The sequence below is a fragment of the Diabrotica virgifera genome, chromosome 3, assembly GCF_917563875.1.
Source record: "Diabrotica virgifera virgifera chromosome 3, PGI_DIABVI_V3a".
Classification (NCBI taxonomy): domain Eukaryota; kingdom Metazoa; phylum Arthropoda; class Insecta; order Coleoptera; family Chrysomelidae; genus Diabrotica; species Diabrotica virgifera.
Window position 1 is genome coordinate 90988899 of NC_065445.1, and position 27850 is coordinate 91016748.

The window sequence follows — 27850 nt, forward strand, 5'->3', positions numbered from 1 at the left end:
TGTATTAAATTGTATATAGCCATCGAAAAATAAAATTACAGTAGTCTGTGCAACAGTGCCGGTTTAACCTAACTTCGGGCCCTGGGCACTGGAGATTTAGGGGCCCCCTTCATTGCTATTCGTTGTCAGTTGTTTAACAAAAGAACACATGCGCATTAACTATAAATGTTTATTGTAAAATTCATACGATAAATTTTTTAAAACATTTAAAACAAACAGGAAAAATAGCAAACGTAAAAAATATTCCAAATAATACATTTAAAAATACAAAAAAAAAGAAAGTTCTACAAAACAACACATGACAAACAAAAAACATATTCTAAAAAATACATATGTACATAAGACAAAAATTAGCTCACTTTGTTTCTTGACTTGGCATTAGAAAACTGCCATATTAATACCTACTATCAAAATTCAGTTGCTCCAGTCCTTCATTTTCTATTATAATACAATAGTGATAATGCTTCAGGTTTTCTTGACTCAAATGTGACCTTTAATATGTATCTTTATTCTTTTTAAAGCCGAAAAAGACCGCTTGCCTGACGCATTAGAAATTGGTATCATCAAATAAACTTTCAGTAAAGTTCAAAATTGGGAAAAGTTGCCTTTACATCCTGGATGACATCAAATTTTCCAAATGTTTATTAAAATTTTAACTTAACGTTACAAAATAAGTAGTTTCATTATGCAAGTTCTCTTTGGTTTCATCAACATTTTTTATATTTCTCGCATAAAATATTAACTCACGTCTTGACTTCTTCTTTATTTAGCGTAAAAAACATCTAAAGCGGATGCAACATCTTTGTAGCGTTATATTTTGTTTAAAAGATCTTGAGTAATATTGTCGCATATAACATTAAATAGGTAGGTACCTACTTCAATTCTGAATCTCTCTTGCCCCTTTAAAATTGTTTCACTTTCAACTTCTGTATCGAAAACTGTTTTTCTTTTAAAAATTAATAACTATTTTCAATTTCGTTGCAACACGAAACTACAGCCGCATCATTATTCTAGTTCGATCAGAGATTTGAAGGTCAATTCTATAGAATATATTTGAGATATCCTCGCCTTCTCAAAAAAAAAATATTTTTGGCTTCTAGTTCAATTTCGCTTATTTTATTTCTCACGTCTCCAACAAAGCTCAAATGTCATTAATTCTACTCCAATTGACACATTCGAGTCCACAGTTTCTAACGTTTGCTTCTTGCATTCACGCGTTTTAAAATTTTTGCCCAAATCAGTGTCAATAGAGCTGTCTCAAAGGTATCCATTATATTCTGCAGTGCTTTAGCTTCACTTGTAACTGCTGATTTTTTTGTCTCTATTATTGCTTAATTAGAAAAAATATGTTTGATGGATCCGTAGTTTTTAAGTAAAGCATTTACAGCGTCAAAAGTTTCTACAAGTTTTGTTTTCATCACTTCCAGGAATTCATTACAAATTTGGTCAGGCAGATAGCTAACTGAACCTTTTGCTTTATTCGCATTCCGCTGTAAATGCTCATCTAAGAAGTTGGCATCAAAAGCCAAGTATACAAGACAACTTAATTAATTACCTTTATGACGACCGTTAATTCCTCATGAGATCAACGGAAAGCTAGTCCTTAAGAAGCAAGTAATTTAATGGTGACAACAACTCTCCTTAGGACCTTTACCCAATAGTCCTTCACGTTCTACTTGCTCGTTCAAGCCAGCGTCTATAACTCCAATCTAACTGATGATCCATATACATATCTCCATCTAACTGATGATCTTTTTACTAATGTATCCGTAGAGTTCAGATAAAATTTACTTTCTTCCTGAGATTTGAGCAATCTATTCAAATATTTTCAGTGGGTAAAATACATCCAAAATCAGTTAAACTATTTTTTTAATTGAGAATAATTTGCACGGATAACAATAAACAGCTTTAACACTACAGGATTTTACTCTACAGGATGTGTTTTCATTAATCGTCTATAACAAAACAAGCTTGTCTTCAGCTTCATACATTTCATACAATTTTTTAAGGAATCACTCTGGTTTAAAAGTATCACGTTCTTAAAAGGTTATCAGGTATTTCGTAGTCTTTTTCTCTATTTCAAATAATATGTACCTCGATTATTATCGGACTTTATTTTGTAATTAATAAAAGGAAAGGCCACTTCGGGCCCCTGGGCGCCCGCCCCAAGCTGGATAAACCGGTACTGCTGTGCAAATAAAATGACGCGACGATATATACATATAACCTAACTTCTAATAAAAATTTGAATATACTCTTGTTCACTAAACCCAGCTCCAACATTTTGGTAAATTTGGTGTGAGTGGAATGAAGCGACTATACAGTGTTTATAATTAACATTTATGTTTTGCAAAATAACCATCGTGATTAATAACCGATCTTCCACGCGTTCTCGTCCACACCGTCCCTCCATCTCAGCCTTGATCTAACTCTACTCCTATTTCCTACTGGTACCGCTAATATGGTTCGTCTGGGTGGGTAATTTTTGGTAACATTTGGTCTTGGACACATATGTCCAGCCCATCTAAACCTACCTATGTATTTTTATGAAAGATATTACATCTCTACTATTTACTATTTCTTTGTACTTCCCGTATAATTCGAAGCTATATCTCCTTCTCTAAATACCATTCTCACAGGTTGTACCCATTATTCTTCATAGTATCTTCCTTTTTGAAGACGAGAAAATGATTTACTTACATACTTCTGTTTTGGAAATGTTCCATGTTGCTGACCTATATGCCAGCACTTGTAGGATGTTTATATATATTGTTAGTTGGGTTTTTTGCTTAATTTTTTTTACAGCTGCTCGTAAGGGGAAAGGTGCAAAATGTCGCGTGTCAAAATTTTCAATGTATTTTAAATGTATTTATTTTTTTCGAATCCTGAGAAAACTATTAAGTATTTTTGAAAAATTTAAACGCAGAATGAAAGCTTACTATATTACCGAGGGCTGAAAGCCCCTGAAAACTTCTGTAATGTTTATTTTAATAAGTTAGAGGGGTGAAAATAAAAGAGAAAATTTAGTGTGATTTTTAATTGCAAGTATTTCATTCAAAAGAAACTTTTTATTTATTTAAAGGACTTTCGGCCCTCAGTAATAACGTAATCTTTCATTCTGCGTTTAAATTTTTCTAAATACTTATTAGTTTTCTGAGGATTCGAAAAAAATGAATGCATTTAAAACACATTGCACATTTTGGCAGGCGAGATTTTACGCCGTTCCCCTTAATCCAAAATAACATTTGCTCGCTAACAGTATTCTTCGTTTTAACAATCTGTCTACAAAGATCAAAAATTCAAATATCAAGTAGATATTGACATGACTATCACTGCTAATATTTCCTGGTTTTACAAATACATTTCTTTATGTAGTAATTCTAACCACAGGTTAATTTGAATTTATTTTAGATTATAAGTGAATAAAAACAGGAAAAGATGGTTATGCTTCTTGATAAAAATGGTATTACAGAATCTTATAACTGTTAAAACGTTAAATCTTCGACATTATAAATATAGGGTCAATGATATTGTTTTAATATTTACAACGTTTTAAACGAATTTAAACGTGTACACATATTAAGGGGGCTGGTGTTCGTTGTAAAAATTTGCACAAATTTATTATTTTTATAAGGCAGTTGAACATGAAATTTCTAATTTATTTATATATTCTGAACATTTTATGAGACAGTATTTTGGGCTCAAAACAGGATTAAGTATTATAGAAATTAAACTATGATTCTTCTATAATTGTTCTGCGAAGCCATACCTATACCTATATCCTTGTGTTTCGTGTTTTTTTGCTTCCTTTTTTGAATATATTTTTCTCAAAAAAACTTTAGAAAGTGACATTTTGGTAGAAAATTTAGTTTTGACCAACTTTTCTGTAGATGTATATCTACGAAAAGTGTATAGAATTCATCCTAATGCACCCTAGTGCACAGGGACCTAGTTAGGGAACAACCTAATTTATAAAAGTATAGAGATTATATATACATATATATTTTAATATATTTTTTGTATATAAAAAAGTATGTCATTGTAATAATTATGTTTTTATGAGAATCATTAGAAAATACAGTTGCCCTCAAGATATTGCAGAAAAGCTTAATCTTATTCATATTACAAAGTTATTTGTATTTGAATGGTGTTAAGTTTCAAGAGGTAAATATACTGAATAACTTGCATAATAATTAAATGTACAATATATTGTTATTTTATTACTTTCTACCTGTGCCGAAGACGTCACTCAAATACAAATGACATTGTAATGAGCTTAAGACTAAGGTTTCTGCAATAACTTGATGGCAACTATACATGATAATTTATAGAGCCATGTCTACAACTTGCATTTGAAGAAATCTACCGCTGTTTTTAAAACGGAGATAATGTGAACATCTTGTTCACCATTCAAACAATTTTTTCGTTGACTGACCGGTTTATTCTTTTCCGACGAAATGTATCAAGGGCTCCCGTTGTTTCATGTCTTTGGCAAAATGGACTCCAAATCCGAAAGTGTTTTGTCTTCAAACATTTTTAACCTTTAACTACCCGCGCATCAAGTTATAACATAACTACATGCGTGGCGTACTTTATTCGCTACAAGAATATACACTTAAAAAACAGCGGTTTTTTTTAAATACACTTATATAGTTGTTTGTTATAAACCTTATTCGGCATCAGTGAATACTTGGAGTTCCTTCTCAGTAAGCCAATTGGGATTTATAACTGGAATCATGGAATAACTGGATTCCATGATAAATAAAATTACTAATAAAAATTTTTTTGAAATGTGATTTTTTACAGGAGAAAAAGTATTGTTTATAAAGAAAAATATATTTTGTGTCATAATGACTAAAAAACAATTGAAAGATGTACTTATATTACGAATTATATTAATATAATCGTGGCGTATATATATATATATATATATATATATATATATATATATATATATATATATATATATATATATATATATATATATATATATATATATATATATATATATATATAAGGAGACAAGGAGAGGTTAGCGCGAGTTAATAGATATCGGCATGGCTCGCAATAAGTATGAAAAACAAAATATGCACAAGATGGAATGCAACCATAGACACGTGTTTCTGACTTATTAGTCGTCATCAGTATGATATAGCTAAACAGGAGCAATGCAACCAATTTGTGGCTGTAATGTTAGAAATGATATATATATATATATATCCGAAATGGTGGATGTGTGAATTGTTCGTAAGGGGATTTTTCCATATTCTCTATTTCATCTATTTTATATATATATATATATATATATATATATATATATATATATATATATATATATATATATATATATATATATTGTCCACCACCGGAAACAACAAATAATAAACTGTAAATTACGATCTTTCCAGAACGCCGATTATAACGAAACTAAAACCAAATTGTAAAGCACATTTTAGTGATAGGTTAGAGAGATAAACAAGGTAAAAAATTAAATTTTTAAATACATTTGCGGTAGAATTCTTATATCTGGCGTACAAAATACGCCAACGCGTGTAGTTAAAGGTTAATAAAAAACAAAAATTGTTCAGTGGCATGTCCACGTTGCCGTTGGAGATAAAGAAGACGTGTATTGTGGCGTGATCCATATATGTATTTTGAATAATTCGGGAAATAGTTCTTTCAAAAATGTTGGATATCTTACTAATTCCTTTAATTTCAACGTTGATCTGCAAATCTTTTAGTTTAACCTTGCCGACTGGGAAGAACTTCATCTTCAAGCTGTCCATACCACAAATTTAATCATTTTGCTTCCAGTGTTCTTGATGTGTTCATATATGGTACCGTCCTGTCTGCTTGGCTACATAATACTGCTAGTGTTCAAGCTATAATGTAACAAATAATGCAACTGTGAATCAATGAAATCTGAACATATTTCAAATTAACAGATTCTGATTAAATGCCAAACATCTTACTAGGAAAAGATGTATCTATGTTTTACAAATGTGGTCTAGGGATAATAATGCTCTCTCCAAGATGAACCACAAAATTAATTAAAAATAATTATACTTGGACGCGTTTCGGCCCAATCGTCATGGACGAGCCATCATCAGCAACTACAGGAACCAACAAACAGGAAGAAAGAATAAGTAAGATTCGGTCCAGTTAAAACCCAACATATACCTGCATTAAAAATTAATTAAAATTGTACTATTTTTGTTATCACATTTTTGTGATTCTGGAATTGTAATAATCACATTGCCAAACATGAATAATCATTATTCACAAGGTGGCTTCTCCATAAGAGTCCTACTTCCTTAAACGATTTTTCCATTTATTACAATAATTTCAGAATAACATGAGTGTGAAGTAGTACAATTTTAATTAATTTATTATGTGTATGTACCGAACCTTCCTGATTCTTTCTCCTTCCTGTTGTTCCTGTAGTTGCGCTGATAATGGCTCGTATTGGCCGAAACGTGGTCTAAATATTTTAATCTTATGATTGTTTTTAATAAATTTTGTGGTTAATCTTGGAGAGAGTACATTATTACCAAAAATCTTAGTCTTAATACGCACATAATGTTTTTAATCAATTACCGTAGTATAGTAATTGATAGTTTTGAACAAAATATTATAGGACAAAAACTCCCAAAGGAACCGAAATATAAAAATTCATTAAAACTAGCTATGTATAGGTTCAATTAATATTTCTCATTTTGCTGTATTTGTATTTTTTTCAATGCTTCCTTTACTACTACGGGATTCCTACATGGTGAGTACAATATTTTACGTAAACGTTAACAAAAATCAGGACTATTCAAAAATTATATAACATTACAATAAGTAACGACATGTAAGCTAGGAATACAGTGTATTATTACTATAAGTATAATTAGCACCAGATATACATCTCCCGTAGATAATTACAACAAACGACGCCTTTAGTTCGAAGAAATTGAAGAAATCACTAATATGAGATTTTTTTCTTTAATATACAAAAAAAATAGAAGACAGGAGGATTTTTTTTTTTTCATATTTTTTACCGCAAAATATTTTTAACTCCACTAATATACAAGTATTCTGACAGTCTAGTTGAAGCTTTCGAATTATGGCTATGAAACACAAAGTTACACGGGCTTATCTATGAAAACCTGGAGTTTAAAATTTTGGTTTCCATTGTTACATTATATTTTGACCATTTATAATAACGATGAACTTTATTAAAAATCGGTACAGATCTCAGCTAACAGATGAATATCTCAACTCCCCAATGAGAATCAGTTGCACCAAACTCACTCCAAACTTCAGACAGGTTGTACATAATGGAATAACATAATAAGGAATGACAAATTTTCTGATTCGTTTTTTTTGTGGATTCCTGTTCAAAAATGTCCCCTTAAACAAATCAGAAGGGGCACGGGATGCCGGGCAAAACAATATTTTTATACAAATTCAAAATTACCTTTTAGCCCCGAAAATTATATTTAAAAAAGTGGTCTGTAGTCATTTTTTTCAAAAGTTAATGGTTTTCGAGTTATAAGTGATTTAAAATTTGAAAAATGTGAAAATACCTACGCATTTTCGAGGTTTGAAAACTCATATGTAAATTATTAGTTTTCAGATTGCCAAGTGCCTAAATTGAAGTTTATAAATTCAATTTCAAGATTCTAACGAGTAATCGGGACTCACTTCAATATAGACCGTTGTTTATTAATTGTTAATTATGCGAGTTCACTCGACTTTTAAGTCGCCGCACATCGCAATTTATGGTGCGTCTCTGTCGCACTTATTATACATATTATACATACATACTTATGCAAAAAATGACCAATAAATACTTCACATTAATAAAATTTTATAATTAATTATTAACATATTTTTTTCTTAATGGTTTATTTATTTATTCAATTAATTATTGCCAATGTGCTAATTAAATACGCCAATAAAAACAAACGGTCAAAATTAAAATAACCCCCGATAACTCATCAGAATCTTGAAATTGAATGTTTAAACTTCAATTTAGGCACTTGACAACCGCAAAAATAATAATGTACACATGAATTTTCAAGCTTCAAAAATGCTTATTTTCGCATTTTTCAGTTTATAAATCGCTTAAAACTTGAAATCTATCAAGTTTTGAGAAAAATGACAGATAATCTTTTTTGTTTAAGATGACCCAAAAATGCTAAAAACATATTTTCGGGAGCAAAAAAGGTGATATTTTGGATTTATTAGAAAACTGTTAAAAACAATTTCTGCCTAAAAATTTCGCACTGCACCCATCTGATTTATTTACCGAATTGAAACAACCAGACAGGTAGTGTTAACTCCGGACCCCGGAAGTGTCATAGGTTTTCGAAAGGACCCTCAGGAAATATAATTGGTGACCCCTGATATAAACACAACATAAGTAAAGAAACTTGTGAGGCGGTAACGATTAATTTAAGTTGCTAATTTATTATGGGATGATTTTCCCGATTTTATTTGCCAAAACAAAAGGGACTAACTTTAATTTGAGCTTAACCTGCTTCAATTTGATGATAGAAACTTTTTTTTATAAAAACCAAAATAAAACTTTTTTAAACGCTTTAAAAAAGTTGTAGTGTAGAGTTTTCCCCAAAAGTGCTTTACTTTTTGGATATTTCACGTTAAAATGTTCTATTTGGAATTTGGCGAATATGAACCTATTTTTCATTACCTATAACCCTGCTTCTATTACTAGGTAAACAAACCTCGCGCATACACCCTTTTTTCTTACGTTTACAGGCTATGTTTTTGCTAAGAATGTTTTTTTCGATAAAATATTTACTTTTTGAATTATTTGCGAAAAATCGTTTAAAAACGTTTTTTTTTTGTTGAAAATTGAACATATTCACTCGCAAATAACTCTAAGTATTGATTTAGTGAAAAAACGTTATATAACAAAAGTTGCTTAGAATTAGTCAGTTTATCCATTTCCGGACTTATTTTGAACGTACATTTTTTCACCCCTGAGAAGGAGCGGCACAATATAAATTTTTTTCTTTGACATGTTAGCTACGCGTATGCCAAATTTCATCTAAATCCAAGCGGTTCCTTAAAATGTACAGCAAAAACCGTGAAAGAACGTACTATTTGCAACATTTATCTTTTTTGCAATAATAAAAAAAACAATTGGGCCACTAACCTGAAAAAATAATATAATTCAAGTGCATTTGCATTAATTTACTATTTGCCACTTTCGTGATTAGGAATTTCCCTTAAATAATCTTGGCTAAATAGGAACTTTCATTTAACACTTTGACCATAACCATAAACCTTGAGTGACGGTTATGTTCATTTTATAATATAATCCCAACATTTTTTTTTTGGAAATTTATAGTTTGGTATAAATAAAAGAGACAATCCACATCCTGCTAGTTTTTACAGTACCAAAAAAAGATAGTACCTATTCAAAATTTGTTCTATTATTACTCTTTTCTCTTCGTTAGGACGGCAGGATCTCACAATGTACTTTTTATTTTTAATGTCTTCCTATTTTATGCTGTTTTAAAAAATAACCTCATATGTGGTTTAAGAAATAAATTCCTGATTTTTGTTATATTGATATTAAATTTGTTGTAGCTTACAATATTTGTGTTAGATTTAGATACATGTAGAATTGAATAAACCATATTATAAAGATGATGAAGATATATGCTCATGTTTACATTATACAGGGTGAGGCAGATAAAGGGCTTATTAGAAATATCTCGAGAACTCAAGGTAAGAAAATTATGAAAATCGGAATACAGGGGTTTTGAGAGGTGAACTATTTAATGAAAATATTTTGGTCTCTGCTACTTCCGGTTATACCGGAAGTAAATTATAACTTCTTTTTTTTAAATAGGACACCCTGTATATTTTTACATTTTTGGATTCTACTTGATTTCTTCTTTCTTAAAATATAAGTTTTTGTAATATTATACAGTTTATACTGTAGAATTGTAGTAGTTTGACATAATAAACTCTGTTTATGTTCAAATGATTTTAAATATAGTCTACTATGTTAAGAATTATTGGTATAGTTAAATTTTTCCTTTTTGTATACAGGGTTGGTCGAAACTCAGAATGAGTATTTTCTGAGTTTTCTTAAATGGAACACCCTGTATTTTAGTATTGTAATGAAATGTTATTTTAGGATACTTTTTAATTTCTTAAGCAATCCCTATACCTAAATGCTTCAATTTGTGAGTTATTGGTGATTCAAGCCAAACATTAATTGCAACACAAAATACTTGAAATTTTATTAGGTTGGCCGTAAAAATATTCAATCACAAATATTTTTCGAAAATAAATACATACTAATCGAGACTGATACTTAAAATTTCCAATAATGGTTGAGCTATCAAAATATCTACGTAGTTAAAATTGTTGGTGCGATTAACAATTAAGCACAAATTAAAGCAGTTGTGTATAGGGAATGCTTAAGAAATTAAAAAGTAGGTACCATAAAATACCATTTCATTACAATACTAAAATAGAGTGTGTTCCATTTAAGAAAACTCAGAAAATACACATTCCGAGTTTCGACCCACCCTGTATACTAAAATTCAAAATTTAGCTATACTAATAATTGGTAACAATAGTACACCATATTAAAAATCATTTGAACATATAAAGGGATTTTGATGTAAAACTACTACAATTCTACAGGGTGTGAATTTTGCTACGAAATTAATAAAAAAACGTAATTATCTTTTAATCTACCCTATATAATATTACAAAACGTTATATTTTAAGAAATGAGAAATCGAGGAGAATTTAAAAACGTAAAAATATATAGGGTGTCCCATTTAAAAAAACGAAGTTACAATCAACTTCCGGTATAACCGGAAGTAGCAAAGAGACCAAAATATTTTCATTAAATAGTTCACACCTCAAAACCCCTATATTCCAATTTTCATAATTTTCTTTAATTTAGTTCTCGAGATATTTCTAATAGGCCCTTTATCTGCCTCACCCTATATAGTATCAACCGGTTATCTGAACAAACTGGCCTAAAAAAGTTACGTCGAGAGATATTGTCAATTTTTTGGCAATTTTCGAACCCATAAATATCAGTAGTAATTGCACGAGAGCTCTAAAATTATCGATTTGTTTCCCGAGGGACACTTTGACAGTTTTAATTTCACGACCCGAATGGGAGTGAAATTATGTCAAACTGTCACGATAATAATTCTAGAGATCGAGTGTAATTCGCTGAGATTATTTCATGAATAAAACTGTCTTTTTATATCATTTTAACTATTTTATTGATATCTTCACCTGAATATTTGCTAAATCTTTTTTTCTGTGACAAGTTGTAAAACATTAATTGTCATTAATGTCACTGAATGTTCAATAATTTAGGAGATTACTAAATAGCACGCACTTAGTCGTTTGACTGCGCATTGGGGAGTTATGGTCAAATTTTTAAAAGTGCAGAATCCGCGCGCGAGCTTTGGAAGGTTAAGTTTATAAGAATGGGGGTGCTTTTCAAAATATATGCTATTTTACCGAAAGCGTCCAATGCCAGTTGTATTCTTCTTTTAATTTCAGCATATTGATTTGGTTTTCCCGGTTTGATTACATGGTTCAGATATACATATAATGTTCAACCTTTTTTATGTCATGGTTTTGTATTGTTATATTTGTCTGGTTCTGTCTCATTATTTTTGCTTTACTGTAATTCTTTTAACGTTGTTAGTTGATGTGACCTTCCCTTTATTAGGGAAAATTAAAATGTTCGTGTTAGCTTAAGTCTTTAATGCTCTGTTTTCCAAAGATGTTACAATTATTTTAGGTGGTTTAACTCGTAGGATTTGTGAACGGTCCATCCGAATTTCTTCTGCAATATCATGGAGAAATTCATGAATTCTATCAACTCGAAATATGTAATTGTATCTTCAATCAATATTGTGCCTGGTATGATATCCAAAGTTTCCACCTTTGCGTAAAACACTCACTTCTGATGTTGCCATTCTGAGAGATCGACATTTGTTCTTGCCATACTGTTCATTGTAGTAGGCTCCATTGTTACAATCACTCCAGTGTAAAGAGTTTTTAATATAAAATGTTTAATATGAACATAGATCCTTTTACTAAAAAACCGATGACATCAAATATTATAAGATAGTAAGCGAAAACGCAGTGTACAAGAAAATTTCTCGTATCTACTATATATTATGTAGTTCAACTTCCCTACCGATGATCGGATGATCTATGATGTATATCGCAATTTAAAAATATATAGTTAATTTTAAAGTTTATTAGAGACATTACGAGCAATTTACACAATTTGGTGCAAAAACAATTGCCATACACCAGTGGCGTACATCTTTTATTTTGCTAATTTTAATAACCAAATAAAATTTGACAATTTTTTAACAAGGATAAGTTACATACATTTTTTGTCCAGACCAATGAAAATCAGTTACAAAAATCGGTGGAAATTGTAATTATTTATTTAATATCTACTTTTTTACTTTTCGCTAATAGCAAGCTTTTTAGGACCGTTTCTAAGAAGTAATGCGTTTTTAATCCCCTCTTGATATGTCCCTGTTCTGTATTTATAAAAAACAGCTATATTGCTGTATCCAACCATTCTGAGATTTTTATGTATGTACAATTATTTCCTAGATTTCCTAGATTTTAGTCAGTTGTACCAATTCCTATCTTATATCAAAAATGAATAACCATTTTCAATTTCGTTGCAACATGAAACTACAGCCGCATTATATTCTAGTTCAATCAGAGAGCGCAGCAAGGACCTCTACCGGTTTCTAAACTTCTTAATCTCTCATCAGGAGGCACATATGCTGCTCTCTCTGACCCAACCATGACAAACTCCGGCGTGCAGTTACGGATTGCAACGAACGAAATGGCAGGGATGCCCTAGCGGCAACTGCTAGCAAAAGACTAAGTTTTCAATCTAATAGCACATAAAATAACACCAGAAACATTGCTCTACATACCACCAGACTGAAAACAATGGGAACCTTCTCTGGTTACACCTCCGAGGCTTCTAAAATTTGCAAGCCATAACGGATGCTGAGACTAAAGAAAATGAGGGAATTTTACAATTTTACTCCTGAGAAGGAGTATACCATCAATCGCAAAAATTGGAAAAAAATCCTGTGTAAAAGGTATAAAATTTTTATTAAAAATCCCTTTAAGGGCTACATCACAACGTTTTCGATTTTATTAAAAATCATCATTAGGGTGGGTCGAAAAACAATAATGTTTCATTCTTTATTCGCTATACCGCGGAAGACTTGCCTTTGGGTATATAAGTAAAATGCAAAGTAAAATAAAGTTATATATTGAACCCCCAGCTAGCGCATCACACTTAAAATTTAGTTTTTTTTTTCATCAATCAAGACATTTTTCAATTATTTTAACAATCTTTAGCCAATAATATTTGAACGTGCTATAGTGAAAACTGTTTAGTTAATAGTTTAAAAAATAGGAAATAAATTTGAAACAGACAATATCTTTTAATTTGCGGTAGCTCAAAATACTCAAAAATTGTTAAAATTCACATATTAGCACCTTAAAAGAAGGTGTGGTCTAGTATGTTGTGTTGGGTGTTATTAGCACAATCCCTTTTTTGTTCTTTTACTTTAGACTCCATTCCATTGGAATAGAATTATTATAGTGTGTTTAAAGTTATAAAGGATATAAATAAAACAACTTATAATTTTAATAACATGTTTAATTGAAACAAAAAAGAAACCAAATTATAGCCAAACAATGTCAACAAATTAAATAAAATTTTGACTTTAGAAAGAGTCTTTTACTCACTATTTCTGAGTGGGTACGTTGAAGCTGCGATTGCTGTCAAACTTTGGCATCGAAGCTCTGGATGCTACGGCAGATCTTATGAAACCATCTCATTACTTAGCACCGACGACTTTTTTAGATGCTTCAGTCACTAACTTGACGCAGCGTTTCACGGCTTGAGTATGACATGGAAATTTTCCAAAGTTCCAATCCTCGGGTGTTTCACCAGCGTGATTTTAGCCCAAACTTCATCATTAGAGACTCTCCGTAAAAGTGATTGTGGTGTAATTTCAGTGGTGTTCCAATCAAATAATTCAGTAGCGTCAGTCACATGAAAGGTGATTTTTAGAGGTCTAAAAACCCTAATTGTTTCTGTTTCTGTAGCTAACATCCTTGCTTTGATTATTCTTCGGAATCCTAATTCTCTTATGTGTTTCCTTTCATCCACTATCATGCTCAGTAGCAAATTTTCTGGGTGGGGAAAAATGCATTTCTTTCGATTACAGGATCAACTACTTTAATCAAATTCTCTGGTAGAAATCTGGTTGATTTGATAGTCTCAAAAACGTGTTCAGGTCCATCTGTTATGTATTTGCTGTACTTTATTTTGAACCATACAGGCATGTATGATTTAAAAATGAAGGATACTAACAATTTATGTTCAACTGAAGACGTTTCCACACTTACATACAGTCTCAAAACTCTGTTAGCTGTAGTCAACCATCGAGAGTGGGAAAGTGGACCCGGTTCTCGAACAGATAAGTCCACAGGGCAGTTGCCTGACTTTATCGCACAACTTATGTCTAGAAGATACTATTCATCTTTACTCAAAAGATTGCGATTAACTAGTCCTCCTAGTGGTTAGGAACAAGATGGTTTCATAAGATCTGCCGTAGCATCCAGAGCTTCGATACCAAGGTTTTACAGCAAGCGCAGCTTCAACGTACCCACTCAGAAATAATGAGTAAAAGACTCTTCCTAAAGTCAAAATTTCATTTAATCTGATGAAATTGTTTGGCTACAATTTGGTTTTTTTTTTGTTTCAGTTAAACATGTTATTAAAATTATAAGTTGTTTTATTTATATCCTTTATAACTTTAAACACACTATAATAATTATATTCCAATTAAATGGGGTGTAAAGTAAAAGAACAAAAAATGGATTGTGCTATTAACACCCAACACAACATACTAGACCACACCTTCTTTTAAGATGCTAATATGTGAATTTTAACAATTTTTTAGTATTTTGCGCTACCGCAAATTAAAAGATATTGTCTGTTTCAAATTTATTTCCTATTTTTTAAACTATTAACTAAACAGTTTTCACTATAGCACGTTTAAATATTATTGGCTAAAGATTGTAAAAATAATTGAAAAATGTCTTGGTTTCTGAAAAAAACTAAATTTTAAGTATGATGCGCTAGCTGGGGGTTTAATATATAACTTTATTTTACTTTGCATTTTACTTATATACCCCAAAGGCAAGTTTTCCGCGGTATAGCGATTAAAAAATGAAACATTATTGTTTTTCGACCCACCCTAATCATCATCATGTTGGATGCCAGCTGAGCCACCAAGGAATACTAGGGTAAAAACCCTTTAAATATTATATAGTTGCATTAAAGGTGCATACTTAATTAAAACTCCATATGATGGATATAGATGAAACAGAATAATGCCCTTAGGTAAGGTATGGACCTTCATAACACGTGGGATGTAAATTGAGTTGGTTACATTACAACAATTTGATGTAAGTACAGTGGCACAGAGAGCAATGTAGATGTCAATGTTAAATATATTCCTCAGGGACAGAATTTAAAATAAATTAGTCAGGTAAACATCTGGTATTACAGACGTAGTAAAAGAATTACAACGCTAAAATGTAACTGGGAAGGACATGTTACCAGATTGAAAGAAGGAAGACGGACCAAGAGAATTTTATAATGGAGACCTACACACGATGTTTATCGTAATCGAGAACGTCCTCCAACAAGGTGGTTGGACGACATCGGGTGCATCCAGCACAACTAGATTCAGGGAGCTCAAGATCGAATGCAATGAAATTATTTACGGGAGGTCTTTGTACAGCATTGGACTCAAAGCGGCTAATGATGATGATGAGATTTTATGGATGTGGTTAATAATAATTGCGGTCATATGTTATGTACTTGTCAGTATATTCAGATTGGATGAGTATAACTAATTAGAGACTTACAGACAATATTAACTCTTGCATCCGAACTATATTTAGCTTTTTACACGTAAATTAAAAAACATTTACCATCAAAATTTCTGTGCGCCTCTGCCGAAGACTCTTATGAAACGGAATAGGACAAAAGTTAATACAATTACATCAATTAACTAAAAATTAAGGACATTTCAACGAGATGGGTCTAAAAATAGAAAAATGAAAGAATGTGACGCACAGTTTACGCTATATGAGGCTTTTTGGAATCTTTCTAAAGCTCTTTGAGTGAGGAATTTTATTACCTTTTTTGTGAAAAAATATGAATGGGCGTAACGTCATTGTTGGTGGATCTATTGAAGGTACATAGATCCGTAGGTGGCGAATTTTTTACAAAATTGCTTAAAATGCTTTTAGAGGATTTATGAAGCGTGACGATAGCCGTGCTCTATTAAAGACTATTAGTTGAACCAAAAATAATCCAATATAGAATAGATATTTTTAACTCTCTTTCACATCATATAGTAAACAAGGAACATATACGTGTGAATGAGTTGGATTTTAAATCATTTACGATGAAGACTGTTCTTCATAAACAAGTAATTCGACTTTGTAAATCCTAGGTTTTCATCCAACGTGACCACAAGTAAAACCGGAAGTCGATATTTGACTCTTCGTGTAACTTTGCGTCGATTGATATACAGGGTGATTGATTAGTAGGGTAAAGCTCAATAGCTCCGCTATAGTAATAGATAGCAATAAAAGTTAATAACAAAAATTTTAGCCACCTTTGAGCCTTTCATTACAAAATTAGTTAGAATGTTACAGGGTGTTCGATAACACAGTGGCAGACCAAACTTATGTTTTTTTAAATGGAACACCCTATATTTTATTTTAAATTCGAAATCCTGTTAACTTCTCCATCACAAAAATATAAAGGTTTGTTATGTTATACAGGGTATTTGCAAAGTTATAACCAATTTTGTATGAAAATCGTAACAAGTTCAACTCCCTGTATAAATAAAAATAAGCACAACAGCAATGGTTTATTAATGCCATATTTTTTTATTTATTGTCAAAATTTTTAAGAATTATTGATATTGCTAATTTTCTATATATCAAATACAGGGTGAGTCAAAACGCAAGTACATTATTTTCTCAGTAATGTTAAATGTAACACCCTGTATTTTATATCATTATTGAAAAATAACATTAACGTACTTTAATTTTTATATAACATTCCCTATGCCCAGATTTATTAGTTTTCGAGATATTTTCATTTTTCAGAGCAAATTATTTTAGGTGTTTAAATTTATCTAAATTTTAAGTAAGCCATGACTGAATTGACAATTGAAGATTACCGATTATCAATCCGGTAATCAATGTAACACTGTAGCAAATAAAGAAATAAAAATAATTTATTAGTAATACATTTTACAAACAAAAACACAACCACTACATGCAACATTTTTGAAACAATTAAAAACTATCTTCTTATGTAAATGCAACAAATAAACAAAGAAAATTAGTAATAAATTTTACAAAAAACACACAAACACAAAATACAATATTTTTTGAAGACAATTAAACACTACTTTTGTATGTAAATGTAACAATGTAACAAATAAAGAACGAAACATAATTTATCAGTAATACATTTTGCAAAAAAACATGTTTGAAAAAATTGGAAGCTACTTTTAATAAAATATTTTTAATATTTAATTACATAAGGTGTTCAAAATTATCTCCTAACACATTTATGTACGCCTAAAAACGATCATTGAATGAGCTACTTACTCTACGGAGCATTTGTAAATTAACACATCGAAATACACTTTGTATTCTATTTTTCATCTCATCCCTTGTTGTTGGAGGTATTTTATAAACTTCATTATTAACGTAACCCCAAAAAAATCAGTCCAGTTTATTAAATTCTGGTGATTTGGGTGGCCACGCTAGTGGTCCATTGAAAAATGAAAATATCTCGAAAACTAATAAATTTAGACATAGGGAATGTTATCTAAAAATTAAAGTACGGTAATGGTACTTTTCAATAGTGATATAAAATACAGGTTGTTCCATTTAAAATTACTGAGAAAATAATGTACTTGCGTTTTGACTCACCCTGTATTTGATATAAAGAAAATTAGCAATATCAACCATTCTTGAAAATTTTGACAATACGTTAAAAAATATGGCATTAATAAACCATTGTTGTTTTGCTTATTTTTATTTATACAGGGAGTTGAACTTGTTACGATTTTCATATAAAATTGGTTATAACTTTGTAAATACCCTGTATAACATAACAAACCTTTATATTTTTGTGATGCAGAAGTTAACAGGATTTCGAATTTAAAATAAAATATAGAGTGTTCCATTTAAAAAAACATAAGTTTGGTCTGCCACTGTGTTATCGAACACCCTGTAACATTCTAACTAATTTTGTAATGTGAAGCTCAAAGGTGGCTAAAATTTTTGTTATTAACTTTATTGCTATCTATTACTACGGCGAAGCTATTGAGCTCTTCTACCCTACTAATCAATCACCCTGTATGGTTTCACTAATTTTGAGTCACTTCTTCATAACCTTTTAACTGGAAACGACGTCAAAACCGAAACTAATGATTCAAGTTCGACGTTTCAATACATGTCGATTGGTATGTACATGTACGATTTCTGCCACTATATTATGGCACTTCTGGTTAGAACTTTTTAACTGGAAATGATACGAAAGTACATATTTGTTTTCATCTTGCTAAGGCGCGTCGAATAATATATCGCTTGTATCATTTCGGAGTGTTTAAAACAGTACTTACGGTTGCAACTCTGAAACCGGAAGTCCGAAGTCAAATTTTTCACCTTTAATACTATCCTTGGGTAATAAACTTTAATTCGAGACCTCATTTGTCATTCTACCTGGTCTAATAACGGAGGAGTTGTGTTTATAGACGGCAAGACAGACATGGAAAATCAAGGTTTTCACATTTTTCCAAAATAGGTGAAAACAATAACATATTAATGGGACCATAATCATTGCAACTAGCATTGAATATCTAGTTCTCCCTCTACCTTCTACCTCTACCTACTCTTCTTCTTCTTCTTCTTCAGGTGCCATCTCCGCTACGGAGGTTGGCAATCATCATAGCTATTTTAATTTTTGAGGCAGTAGCTCTAAATAGTTGTTTCGAGCTGCATCCAAACCACTCTCTCAGGTTCTTCAACCATGAAATTCGTCTTCTTCCGATGCTTCTTCTGCCATCTATCTTTCCCTGCATTATGAGTCGTAGGATACCATACTTCTCGCCCCGCATCACATGTCCGAGATACTGTAGCTTCTTTTCTTTAATTGTAAGTTCAACTTCCTTTTCTTTACCTATTCTTCTCAGTACTTCATTGTTTGTAACTCTATCTACCCAGGAAACCCTCATAATTTTTCTATAGGTCCACATTTCAAAGGCGTTAAGTCGTCTCATTGTCTCTACATTTAACGTCCATGATTCCACTCCATAGTATAGAACACTGTAGACGTAACATTTTGTTAGGCGTACTTTAAGAGCTAATGTTAAATCTTTGCTACATAGGACCTTTTTCATTTTTATAAAATTAGAACGTGCTTTTTCGATTCTGACTTTTATTTCTGCAGTGTAGTCATTATTTTCTGTTATAAGTGTTCCTAGGTAAGTGTACTTTTTTACTCTTTCGATCTGCTGGCCCTCTACTATCAAGATTTCGTTAGTATTATGGTTGTTTTTACTAATTTTCATAAACTTCGTCTTTTTGATATTGAGAGAGAGTCCGTACTCCCTACTACACCTTACTATTTTACTCATGAGTCTTTGCAGGTCTTGTAAACTATCGGCTATTATTACTGTATCATCTGCATATCTGATGTTGTTAACTAAGACTCCATTTACTCTTATGCCGACTGTTTCATCTTCCAGAGTTTCTCGCATTACCTCTTCAGAATAAGCGTTAAATAATAGAGGTGATAGTATGCAGCCTTGCCTGACTCCTCTCTTTATTTCCATTTCTTCAGATGTTTCTTTTTCAATTCTTACTATTGCTCGCTGATTGTAATAGAGGTGTGTTATTAGTCTTAAATCTCTTTCATCTAGGTTTTTATTTTTTAGGATTTCCATGAGTCGATCATGTTTTACTTTATCAAACGCCTTATTGTAGTCTATAAAACAGACGTAAAGAGGATGGTTAACATCCAAACATCTCTGTGTCAGCACGTTGAAGGAGAATAATGCCTCTCTGGTACCCATACCATTGCGGAACCCATATTGAGTGTCACTAATATCCAGCTCCAGTTTAGAGTGTATTCTGGCGTGGATAATTTTCAATAGAATTTTCAAGGTATGTGACATTAAGCTTATGGTTCGGTAGTCACTGCATTCTTTTGCATTCACCTTCTTTGGCAAACACACAAAGGCTGATGTCAACATTTCTCTAGGGATGATTCCAGTAGTATAGATAGCGTTGAACAGTTCTACTATTATGTCCAGGTTTTTCTCGTTGACCAACTTTATCAGCTCGCTAGGCAATTCATCTGGACCAGCAGATTTATTGGTTTTCATAGAGTTTATTGCCTGACTAACCTCTGATTTGGTTATCTCTGGGCCTACATCTCCCGTTTGGCTATCTACGGATGTACTAGCTTCTCTCTGGTCATGAAATAGTTCCTCGATATACTCTTTCCATCGTCGTAGTTTTCGTTTTGTCTCCATTATAATATTTCCATTTTTGTCGAGCAATATATTTGAGGTTCTTCTATCTCCTATTCCGGCTAGTTCTTTGACTTTTTTATGTAGGTTGAAGTTGTCATATGTGTTTTGCAGTTCTTCTATTTCTTTACATTTTTCAGAGAAGTAGGTTTCTTTAGCCTCCCTAATTTTTCTTCTTATTTGGTTTTGAAGCTGTTTATAGCGGGTCTTATTAATGGTTTTGTTTTTTCTTCTTTCATTCATCAAGTCTAGAATTTCCTCCGTCATCCATTCTTCTTTCTTACATTTGGTTGTAGTAAGTACTTTCTTACTTGGTTCTAATATAGAGGTTTTGAAGAATTGCCACTGCTGTTCTACGTTGCAATTATTTCCTGGGTTTCTGTCTAGATTTGTGTTGATTTCGTGTTTCAGATTTTCTTTTGTTTCTTCTGACTTTAGTTTCTGTATGTTAAGTTTATTGTTGTTGCGGCTTTTTTGCGTCTTTTTTAGTTGAAGTTGAAACCTAGCAATAAGAAGACTGTGATCAGAGGATACGTCTGCTCTACCTACTCTATAAATGGTTTTAAGTCGAACAATACTGGGATGACTTAACATAAACTTTCTTCTTCTTGACGTGCCATCTCCGCGACGGAGGTTGGCAATCATCATGGCTATTCTGATCTTAGATGCTGCTGCTCTGAATAGTTCGGTTGATGTGCATCCGTACCATTCCCTCAAGTTACGCAACCATGAGATTCTTCTTCCTACACTTCTCTTGCCCTGAATTTTCCCCTGTATAATTAATTGAAGTATGTTGCATCTCTCATTACGCATAACATGCCCCAGGTAATGCAGCTTTCGTGTCTTGATGGTTTCCAATATTTCTAGTCTTTTGTTGACTCTTCTCATGACTTCATTGTTTGTTACATGCTCGGTCCATGATATCTTCAGGATTCTTCTATACACCCACAGTTCAAATGCTTCCAACTTTTTAGTAGTCGACGCGTTAAGTGTCCATGTTTCTATCCCGTAAAGCAGAGTCGAGAAAATATAACACTTTGTCAGCCTCTCCAAGTCTATTTTCAGTTCTCTTGCACAAAGTACCTTTCTCATTTTATTGAAGTTTGTTCTTGCTTTCTCTATTCGAACTTTGATTTCTTTGGAGTAATCGTTTGTGTGATTACTTATTGTGCCAAGATAGTTGTAGTTTTCAACTTGTTCAAAAGTTTTACCTTTAATTGTCAGGCTTTCATCATTCTTTTGGGTCTTTGATATCCTCATAAATTTAGTTTTCTTGATGTTTATTGATAATCCATATTCTTCTTCATACTCAACTACACTTGTTCATTAGCTTTTGGAGGTCTTAAAGGTTGTCTGCTATTATGATAGTATCGTTCGCATATCTAATGTTGTTAATTGGCGTTCCATTGGCCTTTATTCTTGATGTTTCTCCCTCAAGAGCTCTTTTCATAATTTCTTCAGAGTATGCATTGAATAGTAGTGGTGACAATACACAGCCCTGTCTCACTCCTCTTTTAATTTCGAACTCTTCTGATGTGTGTTCGTTAATACGTATGTGTGCCTGTTGTTTATAATATAGATTTGTTATAATTCCAAGGTCATTGTATTGTAATTGTTTTGCTTTGAGGACGCCCATTAGCTGTTTGTGGCTGGTTTGTGAATGGTTCACATCCAAGCATCTCTGGATTAGTACGTTGAATGCAAAGAGAGCTTCACGGGTACCTACGCCTCTACGGAATCCAAATTGGGTTTCTCCGATATCCATATCAAGTGTTTGATCCACATAAACTTTAGAAAGATAAAATAAACAACTGATACAGAAAGGTCACAGATGGGCAGGTCATGTTGTAAGATCAGAGGAAGACAGAGTGTTAAACACAGTGTTTTTTTTAAGACGAGACGAGTAGGCCGCCCTAGAAAAAGATGGAAGGATGTGTTGAAACAGATTTATCTAGGCTTGGGGTACAACAATGGGGAATGGAAGCGCAAGATCGTAGAAGAATGAGGGCCATAGTGGATGTGGCGAAGACTCACCCTGAGTTGTAAAGCCAGCCAAGAAGAAGAAAGGCCAGAAATGATAACGATAAATGAAAACATGATTTAACGAGAACAATTGGCGGGTGTATGGGGAAAGGGATATATGTCAAAACGTGGCGCCCAAAATCCCGACGGCCAAAACACCGACAAGCCAGAATCCCGACTGGCCAAAATCCCGACATGCAACAATCCTCGCATAAGTAAAAATTCCGACCACTACATTTTGAATATTTATTGTTTCCTTTTCAAATGCAATACCAAATCATATTACAGAGTATTGAAATTGAAAAATTATTACTTACTAATAAGTACGGGTACTAATTATTATGTATTTTAAAAGAAAAAATTATTTAAATACTTCATTTTATAATATAAAAGCTATACTTACTGAAATGGAAGGTTGTAAGTGACATGATAATATCTATTATGAAAGTAAACTTGAATTCAGGATTTGATTATACATATATTATTGGACTATATATTGGCACAAAAAATAATTTAATTCATATACCCATGTTAGAAATTTTATTTAGAAAATTAGTTCATATTAAAAAATGGTAAATACTTTTGTTTAGTAACAAAAAATAAAAAACAGATGACCATAAACAAAAAACAAGAAATAAATGTAGTTATATGTTAAAAAGAAACTTATCAAACCTGTCGGGATTCTGGCCTGTCGGTATTCGGGCGTGTCGGGATTTTGGCCGTCGGGATTGTGGCTGTCGGGATTTTGGCTGTCGGGATTTTGGGGTAGACCCATGTCAAAAAAGCATAATTTTGGGAAAACGGATTTTTGTGATTTATGTGACGTAAATGCAATACTATTTTATTTTTCAATAAAATATGTATTAGCTTCTGTGTATGATCTAATTCTGACGCAAGAACACATTTTATGGAGTAGGTATATCAAATATTTTTTGAAAAAAATAGAACGTATGCCTCTTTTCACAAACATTTTTTATTAAAGCCCAGGTACAAACAAAACATATCTAATTATTACTATTAGTAATTTATTATTGTTAATTATCCTGTCATTAGCTGTTGTCATTAAATTATTGTTTAAAAGTATGTGATATTTATGTTGACTTTATAGCTATTAACCCAAACGCAATTCAGAAAAAAATTGGAACGCTTTTGATCATATGTGAACCGTGAACATATACCTCTATTCACAGAATATTTCATTTATTTTGACATATAAGTATACATAAGCCCGTATTACTTTAAAAATCTCATTGTTGGTCAGTTATATCATTTTACACATATCAAATCGCACGTAAATTTGTGTAGAATGACTTATATCTCTTTTCCTTTAGGTGTAATATCCATTTTTGGAATGTATGGTGTACTTAGCTCATTTTGCGCATTTTTCGACATATATCCCTTTCCCCATACACCCGCCAATTATTACTTAATATTGTTTTCACCTTCATTGTACCTCATTTGTACCCTAATTTACAAACATGTGAAAACCCTGAGTAGGTATCCATGTCTGTCAGTCCGTCCGTAAACACAACTCCTCCGTTATTAGAACAGATATAATAGTGAGAAATTTGACCCCGGACTTCCGGTTACAGAGTTGCAACCGGAAATACTGTTTTAAAGTCGCTAAAATAGTAAAAATCGATATATTGTTCGCCGCTCATTAGTAAAACGAGAAAACTCCTATTTTCTATCACTTTCAGTCAAAAAGTTGTAACCGGAAGTGCCAAATTATACTAGTAGAAATAGTACATGTGATTGAAAAATCGAGCTCGAATATTTAGTTCCTGTTTTGATATAATTTCCGGTTAAAAAAGTTACGACCGGATGTTTGGCAAAAACGACTCAAAATTGGTGACATCATTATATCTATCAATCGACGCAAAGTTCAAATATCGACTTCCGGTTCTACTTCGGGTCTCGTCCGGTGAAAACCTAGGACTTACGAAGTTCAGTTGCTTGTTCAATTATGTTTATGAATGACTTTAATGATTGAAATTAATAAACGGATTAGATTGGGGTTTTGAGCGTGAAACGATGATTCATGCTCATGATTCACAAATATGATTCTTCGTCTTCAGGATGTCGAACATAGCTGAGAGATGGACATAGAAAAGCCGAATTAAAATTGGATTAAGGTTTTTTAATTATATTATGTGAATGGACATAGTAAAAGAATTTTGCACATACCATGAATCCACGGATTACAAAAAGTGAAGAAACTTTGGATGGGATAGAAAAGAAGTATGTATTGTTATGATCTGCTTCTTATTAATTTTATATTAATTATTATTTATTTGATTAATTATTTAATTGTCGCAAATCATACATAAAAAATGAATAAAAAAATCTCAGGGTGCCTTTTTATAATATCAAAAAAATGTCTAAATTATCTTACGTTATACTTATCTTCTCTCGTGGGTTCAGTATCTCTTAGTTGATCCTAATCGGAAAAAAATAGGGAAAAGAAATAAAGCAAAATATAGAATAAACATACAGAATTGTCTTTTATTTATCAAAATCGATACTCTAAAAATCTATCAAATCTAAAACCTGTGGACACAGATGTCCGAATGAAATTTCTACCATTTAAATTTATTCTAGTTAAAAAAAACAATTTATCGGTTTGTTCCCGATGACTTTGGTACAACAAAATAAACAAAACCAAATTATGTATTCGCAAGATTAGCTATACTTCCTATTTACTTTTTGAAATATTGGAATTTTAATTCATATGCTTTTTACTCAAAATTTTAGTTTCCGAACATAAAAATATCTTTCACATAAGTTGACTGACCTTTTTCTTCACTCACTCTGATGTCTTCTCGTGACCCAAAACAGCTCTCCCTCGTTGACTATGTTAAAGGCTACTCATCAAAGCCCTCTCCGTTCTCCAGCTTCAAAACTATCAGCATACCAGCACCAATTCTCCAACGAGCCAAAGCCTCTTTTGACCAGTACTCGATTCACACAAACTCCAAAAATTCTCTGCTCTCCTTCTCACAATAATACAGAACCAAAGAGGTATTTCGTCTCAATTTGATCTGTCTCTCGTTCCACTTTTCAGCACTATTCTCCACTATCAAACAAACTCCGGTACTTGTTAACTGTCTATCCACGAAAACGTCGAACTGCTCCTCAGCGATGCCAATAACATACTGCCTTCTTTTTCAAACTCACTCAATCATTCAAACCACTTTTCCCCTTCCAAATTGCCAAGAATCAGAAACATTTCTCTTTTCCATTCGATAAACAAACAGTCATTCTTTCAAATTTATTCCGACCATCTTAATTACTTTCGGGGAAACTCTACAACATTTACTCGGGTTGAAACAAAGATATTAAAATTCCAAACTTTCTTTTAAACCATTTTTCTAGAAAATGATAATTACCTCTACCTGTGGATTCTATAGTTCCCTTAATAAACAATCTTTTTCCATTTTAAACCTAAATACATCGTCCTTTTCACTTTAATTATTCACAAAAGTCTTTAATGGTTCATCGGAAAGCTCATTAAAAAAGAAATCCACTTACATCCAAACTAAATTCTAACAAATATTTACAGATCAATATACAGGGTGTATCAAATTTATGTGCCCGCGTTATTTAAAAAAATTTAATTTAATTTTCATTTTGCCTTTGATTGATAAATTGAAAACACAATAGTATATGTACGAATACTGACGAAAAAGTGACACAATTAATTCTCAAAAAGTTGCAAGGATCATGACATAAAAGAAGATGCAATTAGGAACTGAGCGGATATTTTGAACAGCCAAGAAAAAATGGTCATTAACATTAATTTGTTAATATCCGTCTAACGACAACATCTTAAGAGCAAATAGCTTGGCGTTAATAATACTAATAGAAGTATGTCAAACAAAGAAAATGAAAATTTTCCAATCATTCATAAGTATTTACGAGGCTTGTTCAAGTGAAACCCATCTTTACCCCAGAAAAAATTTGTCTGTAAATATATCTATAAATAATGACCACTACAATGAAGACACATATTTCATTATTTCATCAACCGATGTATACTCTGCTTAAAGAATTCTTGTGGCTGTTTCTCGAAGAATTCTTTTACTGCATTTTATACTTTGTCCGACTGAAAATTATTACCTCTTAGCGCCTTTCTCAGTGTCCCAAAAATGTGAATATCACAAGGCGATAATTCGAAACTATAGGGTGAATGCTGTAATATCCTCTATATCTTTCGTTGTAGATTCTCTTTCATTACTTTGGCAACATAAGGTATTGACGTGCAGAAGACACAGACAAAATTACAGTCAAATACAAATGATAGGAACTGAACAGTGTGATGTTTACAAACATAACTAACATTACAGAACATCAGTTGAGTGATTACAATTAGGTTTGTTCTAGCATCAGTTTCAAACGGTTTGAAACCAACAGCGAATAGTGGACCAGCGCGAGTAGAGGGGATAGCACTGGTGACTGTATTATGTTCTCTCACTGACCAACTGTTTGCTGACGGTTTCTAACTAGTTTGACTGTTTGCTAGAACAAACCTATTATTGCTTCCAAGGCTAACCTGACCAAAGATGTGTTTCCATTGAACAAGCGTCTATATACGAAATCCATCAATCTACCTTTGTAATTGAACTGATTGATTGATTTATGAATGGGTTTTGGGATTTATGAATGGGATTTTATAGAATACACATTCTCTAAAGAACTATGACATAGTATTCCTAGAAATAGGATAGTTTAGAAATTAAATGTACTATAAAGTTTGCTTTAATTTTTATATTTAAAAAATTTTGGTTCCAAATATTAATAACAACATTTCGTTCTAGGTTTTGCGGATACCTCTCCTGTATCACCTATGCCGAAATGTCCGAAAGATGTGGGAGATGATGACGTTTTCATGGTAAGCAAAGTTCGTATAGATTTATACACACACCCAAACTTATATGGAATCACCATGTACTTTTTTTTTTTGAGTGAATTTGATGGCCTTTAGTCAGACATTTTGTTATTTTAAAAACAAACAAATTTGATTTTTTAATCAGAGGAATTTTTTCTGTATTTCTAACTCTAAATACATAACAAACTAACATTATTATCTACAATTATTATCTAAATAATACTCTATTTTGGTTGTTCAT

At 32.0% G+C, this 27850-nt stretch overlaps 1 protein-coding gene across 2 annotated transcripts in view; it reads left to right on the top strand.

The window, feature by feature from the left end:
• LOC126881912 (sprouty-related, EVH1 domain-containing protein 2) overlaps positions 1-27850 on the top strand; it is a 285065-nt gene that overhangs the window by 225417 nt on the left and 31798 nt on the right. For both annotated transcript variants that reach the window (XM_050646642.1, XM_050646641.1), the window contains exon 4: positions 27539-27612. In XM_050646642.1, the coding sequence (XP_050502599.1) occupies positions 27539-27612 (74 nt within the window). The remainder of the gene's footprint in view (positions 1-27538; positions 27613-27850) is intronic.